Source organism: Colobus angolensis, unplaced genomic scaffold, assembly GCF_000951035.1.
Source record: "Colobus angolensis palliatus isolate OR3802 unplaced genomic scaffold, Cang.pa_1.0 Scaffold7, whole genome shotgun sequence".
NCBI lineage: Eukaryota > Metazoa > Chordata > Mammalia > Primates > Cercopithecidae > Colobus > Colobus angolensis.
In genome coordinates this window covers 23,746,938-23,759,701 of record NW_012120709.1, presented here as the reverse complement: position 1 = coordinate 23,759,701, position 12,764 = coordinate 23,746,938, and the positions used below count along the sequence as shown (strand labels likewise).

Below are 12,764 nucleotides of genomic sequence, written 5' to 3'. Positions count from 1 at the left end.
TTTTTGGTGGAGACGGGGTTTCACTATGTGGCCAGAATGGTCTCGAACTCCTGACCTCAAGTGATCCGCCCATCTCAGCCTCCCAAAGTGCTGGGACTACAGGCATGAGCCGTTGTGGCCGGCCCCACCACTTATTCTTTTCCAAGGCCTGTGGAGGTTTTGACAGGTAGGACAAGGAGTGAGTTCCACATCTCCCAATGACTTGAACAAACAAGCCCATGTGCTGAGCATGACACAGGTGCCATGGGGGGAGATGCCAGAGGTCAATTCATTTTCAGCTGAGGACAGAGCAAGAGAAGATTCAAGCCACTGTAACCTGTGGGTGGGACAAGGTTAAACAACAGGAAGGACTTACTGTCTGACAATGAAAAGCAGGTGGTGAATAGCTGCCGTGATACCTTGTGGAGCATGGGTTTTCCATGCGGGTTCCGCAGAGGCTAAAGGTGCTGAAGAGATGCCTCAAGAGCCAGCACGGGCAGGGGATGGAAGCAGAGGAAATCAAACCTTCCCTTCAAACAGAAGATCTCTGCCTTTTTCTCTGTTGTACACTAGGATCCTGCATACAATTGGAAAAGGGGGAAAGGATTCTGCTGCTTCATTTATTTTATTTTATTTTATTTTCTGAGATGGAGTCTCGCTCTGTTGCCCAGGCTGGCGTGCAGTGGCGCAATCTTGGCTCATTGCAAGCTCTGCCTCCTGGGTTCATGCCATTCTCCTGCCTCAGCCTCCCCAGTAGCTGGGACTACAGGTGCCTGCCACCACGCCCGGCTAATTATTTGTATTTTTTAGTGGAGACAGAGTTTCACCGCGTTAGCCAGGATGGTCTCAATCTCCTGACCTCATGATCTGCCCGCCTCGGCCTCCCAAAGTGCTGGGATTACAGGTGTGAGCCACTGCACCTGACTGATTCTGCTGCTTTAGGAAAAAAAAAAAAAAACTTTGAAAACTACTGTCATAAATGTTTGGACCATCGACATCCATTATTTTATTGGAGTAGGAAGCACTGATAAATATTAATTGAGCTGGCCGGGTGCAGTGGCTCACACCTATAATCCCAGCACTTTGAGAAATCGAGGCAGGTGGATCATGAGGTCAGGAGATCGAGACCATCCTGGCTAACATGGTGAAACCCCGTCTCTACTAAAAAAAAAATACAAAAAATTAGTCGGGCGTGGTGGCAGGCGCCTTTAGTCCCAGCTACTTGGGAGGCTGAGGCAGGAGAATGGTGTGAACCTGGGGGGCGGAGCTTGCAGTAAGCCGAGGTCGTGCCACTGCACTCCAGCCTGGGCGACAAAGCGAGACTCTGTCTCAAAAAAAAAAAAAAAAAGTTGAGCTGGGTTAGAGGCTGCGGAGAAATGGAGCATCCCATCCAAAGGGGGAAAGGTACACTAGATAAGGTTTGGGGTGACCCAGCCACATTGGGACTCCTTGAAAAACCAGCCAGAGGTGGGGTAAGTGGCACCAAGGAGCCTGCTTGCTCCCAGGTACCAATGGCCAGCTACTGCCAGGAGAGGCAAGTGGAAGGCAGAGGAACTAGCTGGGAAAAGGAGTCCATTTGCACAGGGTTGGCTGATTTGTTCAAGGTGGGAGGAACCTGGACAGGACCCAGTTGCTGGACTCTGAGGCAGTAGCTGTGTGCTCTATTGGCCATAAGCCCCTCCCAGCTGCTGACTTTAGGCTTCTTTTGTCCTTCCTTGCCCCCTTTTCTCAGCCTTGGGTAAGCTCAGGTCTGGAAATCACTTAGGAAAAGCAGATGAAGCTGACTCACAAGGTTCTGGGACCAAGGAGCCCTGGAGTCACTATAACTGCTCTAAGAACCACAGGACGGCCGGGCGCGGTGGCTCAAGCCTGTAATCCCAGCACTTTGGGAGGCTGAGACGGGCGGATCACGAGGTCAGGAGATCGAGACCATCCTGGCTAACACGGTGAAACCCTGTCTCTACTAAAAATACAAAAAACTAGCCGGGCGAGGTGGCGGGCGCCTGTAGTCCCAGCTACTCCGGAGGCTGAGGCAGGAGAATGGCGTAAACCCGGGAGGTGGAGCTTGCAGTGAGCTGAGATCCGGCCACCGCACTCCAGCCCGGGTGACAGAGCAAGACTCCGCCTCAAAAAAAAAAAAAAAAAAAGAACCACAGGACCCTGGGTGGATATTCACCCAACGTGGTGAAACCCCGTCTGTACTAAAAATGCAAAAATTAGCTGGGCGTAGTGGCGAACACCTGTAATTCCAGCACCTCAGGAGGCTGAGGCGGGAGAATCGCTTAAACCCGGGAGACGGAGGTTGCAGTGAGCCAAGATTATGCCACTACACTCCAGCCCTGGGTGACAGAGCGAGGCCCCATTAAAAAAAAAAAAAATAGCAAGAGTCTGTAGGGTCATGGGAATTAACTGCAGGAAATGAGGCAGTTGCTGTCAATTAAAAAAAAATCATTATGGAGCATCTACTCAGGGCTAGGTAACAATTAGGTAATAAGCAATACAAACGCTCCCTACCCTTGTGGAGTTCATAGTCTGTGGGACAGGCAGACATTAAATAAATGATTAAAAGTGTGAGTGGTAGACAAAGAAGCACAGGTGCTACTGAGGATCTGTAAGAGGAAGAATCTAATCTCATCTGGGTGTCAGGACAAGACCTTTGAGAGAAAGGATGTTTAAAGTGTGATGTGAACATCAAAACAGGGAAAGAACGTTGCAGACAAATATATGCAAAGATGCACAAGTGAGAGATCATCGTGCTTTAGGAAAACTTCACAAGAAGCCTGGTGAGGAAAGGGAACTGGCAAGAGATGTTCATGGGGTTGACCTATAGTTGGTGCCTTCAAGGTCAAGGACCCCAGGATTTAATTCAGATAGTTTGTGTCAGTTAACTGATGCTGGGTAACAGACTACTCCAAAATTTAGTAGCTCAAACAAGAGTCATTTTATTTTTCAGGATTCTGTGTGTTGGCTTGTGATTTTTCTACAAATCCTACCTGGGCTCACCCATGTGGCTGCATTCAGCTGGTACGTCAGCTGGAGAATGGACTAATCCAGGCCTGTTGGGCCTCTGGCTCTGTGAAGTCTTTCATTCTGAAGGAGGCAAGACTGAGTTACTTCACATAGAATCTGAGGACAGCGTTCCAAGAGGGCAATCCCCAATGCACAAGTGCTTATCAAGCCTCTCCTCGCATCATTTGCTGATATCCCGTTGACCACAGCCAGTCACATGGCTAAGCCCAGAGTCACTGTCAGAGGGGATCCCGCAAGGGCATGTGTGGGGGGCAGGGTGGTTCATTAGTATAACAATCTACCACCTACATCTTCTCCAAGTGGGAGAGATGGGAAGGTCAAGGAGATGAAACACCACATTTAAGCCTTGGTCAGAACCAATGGATTCTTATCCTAGCCTTGTGGCTTGTGTAAGACAGGTGAAGTTGCTTACTCACTCTAGGTCTCACTTTCCTCCTCTGTAAAATGGAAGGCCTCTAAATCTCAGCTTCAGCTGAAAGCCTTGTTATACAAGAATACAGGCGTCTTTCCTCTTTAACTGTGAGGCCCACACAGAAGAAAACAGACTTCCTATTGAACAGGAAGAATTGGAGCTAGAGCCCCCACTCCAGAGGCTTTTGCAAAAGTGCTATGACCTTGGGGTAGTACCAAGAAAGGGTGTGGATTCTTAATAACGAGAGATGGTTCAGAACTGGAAAGAGTCCCCATCTCTCCAGGCCACTAAACAGATGCCCCTTGAAGGCATTTTTCTTTTTTTTTTTGAGATGGAGCCTTGCTCTGTTGCCCAGGCTGGAGTGCAATGACACTATCTTGCCTCACTGCAACATCTGCCTCCCAGGTTCAAGCAATTCTCCTGCTTCAGCCTCCCGAGTAGCTGGGATTACAGGTGCGTGCCACTACGCCCGGCTAATTTTTGTATTTTTAGTAGAGACGGGGTTTCACCATGTTGGGCAAGGTTGGTCTCGAACACCTGACCTCAGGTGATCCACCCACCTCGACCTCCCAAAGTGCTGGGATTACAGGCGTGAGCCACCGTGCCTGGCCCCCGGCATTTATCATCCAGAAGAATCTGAGCTATCACTGCTAGTGAGAGCTGAGGCCAAGACAGGTGGGATTTGGGGAACAAAGAGCTTACCCTAAACTTGCCAGCTCCATACCTGCCTCATCACCCAAGATCTATTTCTGAGAACTGCAGGGGAACATGCAGAGTGGAACCTGGGCAGGTGTGCCTTTCCCTGTGGGGCTTGTTAGCACTTCCCATGAAGCTGCTGTCCCTCTGAGGCCCCCAGGGGCACGTTTATTTGTTAAATGATTGACATTGGCCTAGTTCTGACCCCAGGCTGCAGCTCCCTGGGCATCTGACTCCTGGGTCTGCCTGACCCCAGGGGACAAAGATGATGGCTCCAGGATCACAGGCTGCGTAAATACAGGCAGGTGTCATGCCTGGGGCCAGGTGAGAGGAAGGCAGGTCTAAGCTAGAAGCTGATACAACAGCTAAAACACCCATGGTTTGGGAGCCACTGAGAGATCCCTCCCGATCTTCCAACCCCCAAAAAAATGTTGATTAGCTCTTTCATCTTTTCTTTCCTTCAACCATTCATTCATTCAATAAATATTATTGCCAGGCACTGTGATACCTTAGTAGAATACTATGGACACCTTAGTAATTTTTTTAAAAATTCTATATGAGGGGAGGTGATATTCAATGTGTAATTACAGAGTGACAAGTTCTATGGAAGCTTTTATTTTATTTTACTTTATTTCATTTTATTTTAAGATAGGGTCTCACTCTGTCACCCAGGCTGGAGTGCAGTGGCTGATCTCGGCTCACTACAACCTCCACCTTCTGGGTTCAAGTGATTCTCATGCTTCAGCCTCCCGAGTAGCTGGGATTACAGGTGCACGCCACCATGCCCGGCTCATTTGTGTTTTTAGTAAAGACACGGTTTCACCATGTTGGCCAGGCAGGTCTTGAATTCTTGACCTCAAATGATCTGCCCGCGTTGGCCTCCCAAATTGTTGGGATTACAGGCGTGAGCCACCGCGCCTGGCCTGGAAGCATTTAAGAAAATATAACCTGGTCTCTCTCCCTAAGGAAATCCCTTGAGCTCAGATGGCAAGATGTGTAGGGGATAAGTAGATAAACCTGCAAGTGGAGAGGAGGATGGTCCAGGCAGAGTGAAGCTGATACAACAGCCTTTGCGAGAGGGACCATGGCTGGTGTGGGGAACTGAGATGAGGTCAGTGTGGCTGGCAGCAGAGCTTTACAGGTTTTTTGTTTTGTTTTGTTTTGCTTTTGAGACAGAATCTTGCAATCTTGCTCTGTTGCCCAGACGAGTGCAGTGGCACCACCTCATCTCACTGCAATCTCCACCTTCCAGGTTCAAACGATTCTCCTGCCTCAGCCTTCCAAGTCACTGGGATTACAGGCGCCTGCTACCATGCCTGGCTAGTTTTTGCATTTTTAGTAGAGATGGGGTTTTACCATGTTGCCCAGGCTGGTCTCGAACTCCTGACCTCAGGTGATCCAACTGCCTCGGCCTCCTAAAGTGCTGGGATTACAGGTGAGAGCCACCACACCTGCCCAGCTTTACGTTTTGAATAGCAAAGGAAAACTGTTTACATAGGAGGGTTAACAGTCAAATTTGAACTTTGAATAGATCACTCTGGCTGCAGTGCAGAAAACAGATTGGAGAAGTCAAGAGTGGATGTGCCAAAAGCAGCTGGGAAATTATTGTGATATTCCAGGGTGAGCTGATGACGCTGGCCTAGGGGCAGCAAAGGAAATAAGGAATGAATACATTCAAGAGACTTGTAAGGAGGCTTAATTGGACAGGACTTGTTAATGCACTGGATAGAGAGATGAAGAAGAGGAAGGTGTTAGGACACCTCTGATACTGCTTACTTACAGAACAGATGGGTGATGATGCCATCCACTAGTATAAGGAATACTGGAAGGCAGCCACCAGATGGGCAGGACCACGTTGGGTCAGCTTAGGACATCCTGAGTTTGACCTTTTTTTTTTTTTTTTTGAGATGGTCTTGTTCTGCCACCCAGGCTGGAGTGCAGTGGCACAATCGTGGTTCACTGCAACCTCCAACTCCTGGGCTCAAGCGATCCTTCCACCTCAGCCTCCCGAGTAGCAGGGACCACCAGCGCCCGCCACCATGCCTGGCTAATTAAAAAAAATTTTTTTTAGACGTGGGTGCGTGTGTGTATGTGTTGGCGGGGGGGGGGGTCTCACTATGTTGCCCAGGCTGATCTTGAACTCCTGGACTCAAGTGATCCCCTCGCCTTGGCCTCCCAAAGTGCTGGGATTACAGGTGTCAGCCCCTGCACCCAGCCCTTGAGGTATCTTTGAGGCACTTGGATGCATGCATCGGGAGCTCAAAGGAGAGGAAAAAGCTGGAGTTAGGAGCTTAGATGTCACCAGGATCTAGGGAGAGATGGCTTAGTGGGAAAGGGTCGTTACAGAGGAAGAGGGCCAAAGCTCAAGCCTTGTGAAAGGAGCCTGCCAATGAGACAGAACACAGGACCTGAGACGATGAAGGCTGACTTGAAAAATACCTTCAGTGTTTGGTGACATGAAATCACCGGTAACTGTAGTAAGGGCTGTTTTATAGTGGAGGAATGGAGGCGAAACCCAGTTTTAGAATGGGTTGAGGAATGCGTGGGAGGCGAAGAAATGGAGACAGCCTGTAAGTGCTTTGGTTGTGAAGGGAGAGGAGAGAGGGGAGCAGGAGGCGGATGTGAGATTAAGGAAGTTTTTTGTTTTTGTTTTTTTAACGAAGAGATGAGCATCTGTAAATGTCAACAGGAAGAATTCAAATTTGGTGGAGATGGGGGCAGGGTGGGGTGGCTGTATCTATGTGAGGGAAAAGGGCTAAGGAAGAGGTGGGTGCCTGGGAAGGGAGGAGGGAATTGGCTCCCCAGCACAGGTGGCAGCTCCTGCGAAGCCTGGGAGGAGCAGCTGCAGGCAGGTTGGTGTAGTTGGCTGTGAGAGATGAGGGCAGTCCCATCCCCTGGTCCTGTTCAGTGACTCCAGAGGGGAGCCCAGCTGCTGGGGTTCGGTGACTGGAGCCCCTCCGCCGCTGCGTCTGCTCGGGCGGCCCTGAACTGCCCTGTTTCATAATGAGTAAGCAGTGCCTCAGCCTTGCCTCGGGCTCCTGTCCTGTAAGAGCCCCCCCGCATCCCCGCTTTGGAATGGAGCAGGAGTGGGGAAAGGCTGCCTGGACTGGCCAGGGCTCGGATTAGAAGCCTTGAAGGACAGGACCAGAATTACTTTCCTCGGGCGGGAGCACACTGAAGAGGGCAGAGAGCTCGACATTTGCTCGGGAGAGAAGCCCAACTGTTTATTCTGGGTTTTTTTTTGTTTGTTTGTTTGTTTGTTTTGGTGGAAGCTGGAGAGGGGAGGCAGAGAGCAGTGGGGACCTGAAATCGTGGTATTGGGGTGGGTGAGATGGATGGGAGTGGGGGGGGACGTGCCTTCCTGGGCTCAGCCTGGGCCCCTTTGAGGTTGAAGAGGGAAAGGCTGGGGCTAGAAGGACAGCAAGGGTGCCCAGGGCCTCCGGGCTCGGGTGGGAGTACTCTGCAGAGAGCTCCCTCCCGCCTCACAGGAGAGAAAGGGGGAGGCAGGGAGGGGCAGGGACAGCAGGAGCCCCCAGGTCAAAGCTCCACTCCAGTGTAAAGCAGTAGCCATATTTGCCTAGAACTGGCCGGATGTTCCCTCCCTTGCACAGGCCACAAAGACCTGTTGTGGAGGAGATCCTCTTTCTTTGGGGTCCAGTGATAGCAGGGAGCCCTGTAATATGAGGCCAGACCCCATGCTGGGAGCTGAGTCCTGGGAATGGGGAAGAGGGTTCCTGGGGAGAGGGTGGGTGAAGAAGCCTTTTTAATCATTAATCTGGTTGATTACATCTGACCTGCTGAGCCTCCCGGCTCTATTGATTTTCTCTGAAAGCGCAGCATCTGGAGCTGGTGGCTGCCCAGAGACCGGGGAGAGAGACCACGGGTAGAGAGAGGTAGGGGAAGAAGGGCAGGGAGGGGAATGGAAACCAGGCCAGGAGTGGGGGGCTGGGAAGGAGGGAGGAGACAAGGTCTGAGGGCCGGGACATTGTCAGAGGAGTCTTTGGGGATGTGAGGAGGCCAGGAGGTCTAAGCAGGCACTCGGTTGGGGGGTGGGGGGGCGGGGGGCGCACAGCCAGCACAGCCACAGACACACCACGGAGAGCAGGAGGGAGCCAGAGGATCTGGCAGAGGATGAAACTGAAGTCCAGAGCAGCACAGTGATCTGCTCAAGGTGACAAGGTCTGAACCTGCACCAAAACTGAGGTCAGTTGATTTCACTGGATTGAGGAGAGAAGATACAGAAATGAAGGCCCCTGGGGCAAGGGAGAAGCTGAGGTGATGGAAAGTCGGCAAGAGACTAGATGCAATTTACAAATTACCATTTTTCTGAAGGTGGGGACTTTCCTTTTTTTGCCTGTGAGGATATAGTAGACATTTAAAAAATGGCTCTGGTCTGACTGAAGGTGGGGTCAGGCCTTCAAAGGAGGAAGAAAGGGCCAAGTAGAAGTGATGCTAGAGGCTGGGCACAGTAGCTCACGCCTCAGCACTTTGGGAGGCCGAGGCAGGTGGATCACCTGAGGTCAGGAGTTCGAGACCAGCCTGGCCAACGTGGTGAAACTTCATCTCTACTAAAAATACAAAAATTAGCCCGGTGTGATAGTGCACATTTGTAATCCTAGCTACTCAGGAGACTGAGACAGGAGAATCACTTGAACCCAGGAGGTTGCAGTGAGCCAAGATTGCACCATTGCACTCCAGCCTGGGTAACAAGAGCGAAACTCTGTCTTAAAAAAAAAAGAAGTGATGCTAGAAAGAGCTGGACAGAAGGGAACACCAAGAAGACACCTGTCCCTCTTCACTTAGCCAAATCCAGGGCCCTGACAAGATGGGTTTTCACCAGGACATTTTATGGGGCTCCTGGCTCCCCACTGTTTCTGACAGTAGGATTCCTAGGTCTGTGTCACCTCTGAGACAGAAGGGGAGCAACATACTGGTGGCAGGAACAGAACCATACGCATGGACACTGATGTGCCATCCTGGTCCCCACAGGTCCCCTCACCAGTACAGCTCCTAGAATAGGTCTTCTCTGAGCCGGAGGGGATAAGCCAGAGTGCTTCCTGGGAGAACAGAAAAGGAGCAGGGGGCTCTGAAGGCAGAGTCTGTCAGGTACACAGTGAGCAGGGGCGATGTGACGGTAGAGAGACATGGGAACGGAGACAGCGCACACACCACATAGCTCTGAGATGATGTGCAAAATGTTATGACTCCATAGACTGAAACAGACACAGCATCTCTTTTCTTTTTTTTTGAGACAGAGTCTTGCTCTCGCCCAGGCCGGAGTGCAGTGGTGTGATTTCGGCTCACTGCAACCTCCGCCTCCTGGGTTCAAGTGATTCTCCTGCCTCAGCCTCCCAAGTAGCTGGGATTATAGGTGCGCATCACCATACCCGGCTAATTTTTGTATTTTTAGCAGAGATGGGATTTCACCATGTTCACCAGGCTGGTCTTGAACTCCTGACCTCAAGTGATCCACCTGCCTTAGCCTCCCAAAGTGTTGGGATTACAGGTGTGAGCCACTGTGCTGGCCTCAGACACAGCATTCTAAGGCCATGTTGAGGGTGCCAAAGGAAACCAAGATATTTTACCCCAGAATATACTACTTTGACATATTTTGAGTCGGCTGTCAGAGGGCCAGCACACAGAAGTGGCCCTGCAAAGCTGGCTTTTGAGGGAGATTTGCATCTGCAGAAAATCTGCCTTGATGCCACCTGGCTTTCTCTGAGGCCCTCCCTGGTCCAAATCTAGGAAAGATTAACTGAGAGTCTGACATGTTTAAAGGTCTGCAAGAAACATATATCAACTGTTCTCTCTGAGGGGTGTTACCTGTGAGGTTTCATTCACACAAAAAGACCACCTTTACTGGCCTGGCCTCCTCTCCCTCCCATAACTATTTCTGCCAAAGTCCAAGTCCCCATTTTTTTTCTTTTTTTTTTTGAGACAGGGTCTCACTCTGTCACCCAGGCTGGAGTGCAGTGGCATGGTCTCAGCTCACTGCAACCTCCACCTCCCAGGGTCAAGTGAGTCTCGTGCCTCAGCCTCCTGAGTAGCTGGGACTACAGGCATGTGCCATCATGCCCAGCTAATTTTTGTATTTTTAGTAGATACAGAATTTCCCCATGTTGGCCAGGCTGGTCTCAAACTCCTGACCTCATGTGATCTGCCTGCCTCAGCCTCCCAAAGTGCTGGGATTACAGGGGTGAGCCACTGCACCTGGCCCAAGCTCCCATTCTTTCTGTAACCTGAAGATGGTATAAAATCAACCATCTAGCTATTTCTTTGACTTCGTATATTTTTTGACTCCCATGCACGCTAGTTCTTCTACTAATCTGCCTTTTTTCAGTTGGTTTTTCAGCAGACCTTCAGAGGGTGCAGGGAAGTGTTCCTTTGGCCCCTGCAGCACCACAGGACCCCAAGTCCTGTCTGTGGTTGTTGTGGTAACGGGTGCCAGCCTGGACCAGTCCTGCATTGTGGAGCTTCACTCTGGACACTCTAAGGGGCAGACTGTGCTGGGGGGTGAGGGATAATAAAGGTGGTGTGTCTGAAGCCTCCTGTCTATACTGTCTTTTCTCTCCCCTTTCTCTGACAGCTCAACATCCTGGTGGATACAGGCAGCAGTAACTTTGCAGTGGGTGCTGCCCCCCACCCCTTCCTGCATCGCTACTACCAGAGGCAGCTGTGAGTCCTGGGGAGAGCCCGGGGGAGGTACCTTTTCCAAGGATCCAGGGCCAAAAAGGGTCAGGGGAGGGGTACAGAGAGAAAGAGTCGATCCTTAGATTTTCTTCTTGCCAGGGAAGGGGAAGGGCGAAGAAAAGACAGTGACCAGGAGAGACAGGGTGAAGTGGGTGGTTAGAGGAGCTATACCATGGGAAAGGGTGAACTGAGAGGTAGCCAGGAAGTGCTTCAGTACTGAGACAGGGCAGCCTCCTGCGGGAGGGAAAGGAAGAAGGGTCAATAGCTCACAGAACAATCTTAGGGTGCTTATTTTCTCTGCCTGAATGGGGAGACGAAAACCCCACATCCCCTCAGTGTCTCTCAGTTCTCTGACACCACCAGCTAAGTCTAAGCTGAACAGGCCTCAGTGATAGCTCCCCTTGCTGTGTTCTTACCCAGGGGACACTCTAGGTGGCTTTGCGTAGTCCAAGGACATGAAGGAAAGGGTCTTTCATAAACCCCTCTGCCTAGACCGGTATCAGGGAACTGAAAGCTGAAATATCTCCTCCATGCACCACCCAGGGTGCCACCAGTTGGATTCTGCTTACTGGTGAAAGGGGGGTTGAAGAGGACTGGTGAAAGCAGGGGACTGGTGAAAGGGGGGTTGAAGTGGGCTTTAAGATAAGAGGCAGTGAGGGATAATCTGTAAGCCCCCTTAGCATAAAAGCAGGAAGAGGAAGGGATGAGAGGACACCAATGTCTGAGACATCTGTGTGTGCAAACATGAGTAGAAGCTTAAATCCTATCCTTGGATTTGTAGGCAGCTGCAAAACCCACCTTCCCTGGTTCCTCCTTTAATGTCCCGATCTAAAAAAAGCAGTCAGGGAGGAGGGTGCAGGTAGGATCAATGAAAGGACATTCATTCCAGCTCCTCATCCCAGTCCCCCACCACACACACAAGCCCTGGTTAGTGGTGTGATTAAACACAGGTGGGGCTGCCACATGTTGAGCACGTTTCACAGAAGCGGTATGTAATACCAACCTGCTCTTCTGAGATGCTTGTGCAAACCCCTTCTCTAGAACTTGCTGTAGAGGTGCCACATTCACCCTGCCTGGCACTTTCTCTACCACTCGAATGGTACCACTAGGTTCTAAGGCAGTAAGAGAGTCAATGGTTCCTTTTCTCTGGGAGCCTGATGGAGCCAGAGGGCGGAAGAGATGCCCGCTAGCTGCCCCTGCAGCAGCAGCAGCAGCAGCAGCAGGCACAATGCACAAAGCCCAGGCTTGTTCTTCACAGGGCCTGAGCTCAAGATCTAGGAATATGAGCAATAGAGACAGGAGACCAAGCCTCAGCAATGGTTCCCTTCATCTATTTGCAAGCCCACTTTACACTCTGTTCTGGGTGATGAGTCTAGGGATGTTTTGCTGAGCAGCCTGAAAGCACTCTAGGATTCCCCTGAGATGAGATACGGTGGCGTTTGGGAGTAGGTTTAACTGAGATCCTTATACCAGTTTACCAGTTGTGGTTATGCATCCACAGATCTCTACCTTCTTTCCACAGGTCCAGCACATACCGGGACCTCCGGAAGGGTGTGTATGTGCCCTACACCCAGGGCAAGTGGGAAGGGGAGCTGGGCACCGACCTGGTAAGCATCCCCCATGGCCCCAACGTCACTGTGCGTGCCAACATTGCTGCCATCACTGAATCAGACAAGTTCTTCATCAACGGCTCCAACTGGGAAGGCATCCTGGGGCTGGCCTATGCTGAGATTGCCAGGGTGAGAGGAACAGGGCTTGGCCCTATACACTGTATGCACACTGCACGCACAGCACACTACACAGAGAAGGAATTAGAAGAGAGAAGGGGAATTAGCGGAAGGAGGGAAACAATCAGTTTAAAGGATTATTTAATGGGTATAGGGTGGCAGTCTAAATTTTAGCCCTATAGAGGGCAGAACTACAGTGACAGAAGCTGTGATAGGTACAGGAATAGGCT

General features: G+C 50.8%; 1 protein-coding gene across 6 annotated transcripts in view; it reads left to right on the top strand.

The window, feature by feature from the left end:
* Positions 1-12,764, top strand: part of BACE1 (beta-site APP-cleaving enzyme 1) — a 31,261-nt gene that overhangs the window by 9,323 nt on the left and 9,174 nt on the right. For 2 of the 6 annotated variants that reach the window (XM_011926845.1, XM_011926844.1), the window contains exons 2-3: positions 10,704-10,792; positions 12,330-12,414. In XM_011926845.1, the coding sequence (XP_011782235.1) occupies positions 10,704-10,792; positions 12,330-12,414 (174 nt within the window). Of the gene's footprint in view, positions 1-10,703; positions 10,793-12,123; positions 12,173-12,328; positions 12,547-12,764 lie in introns of those variants that run through there. The other 4 variants (XM_011926843.1, XM_011926842.1, XM_011926847.1 and 1 more) reach the window with 2 other exon arrangements.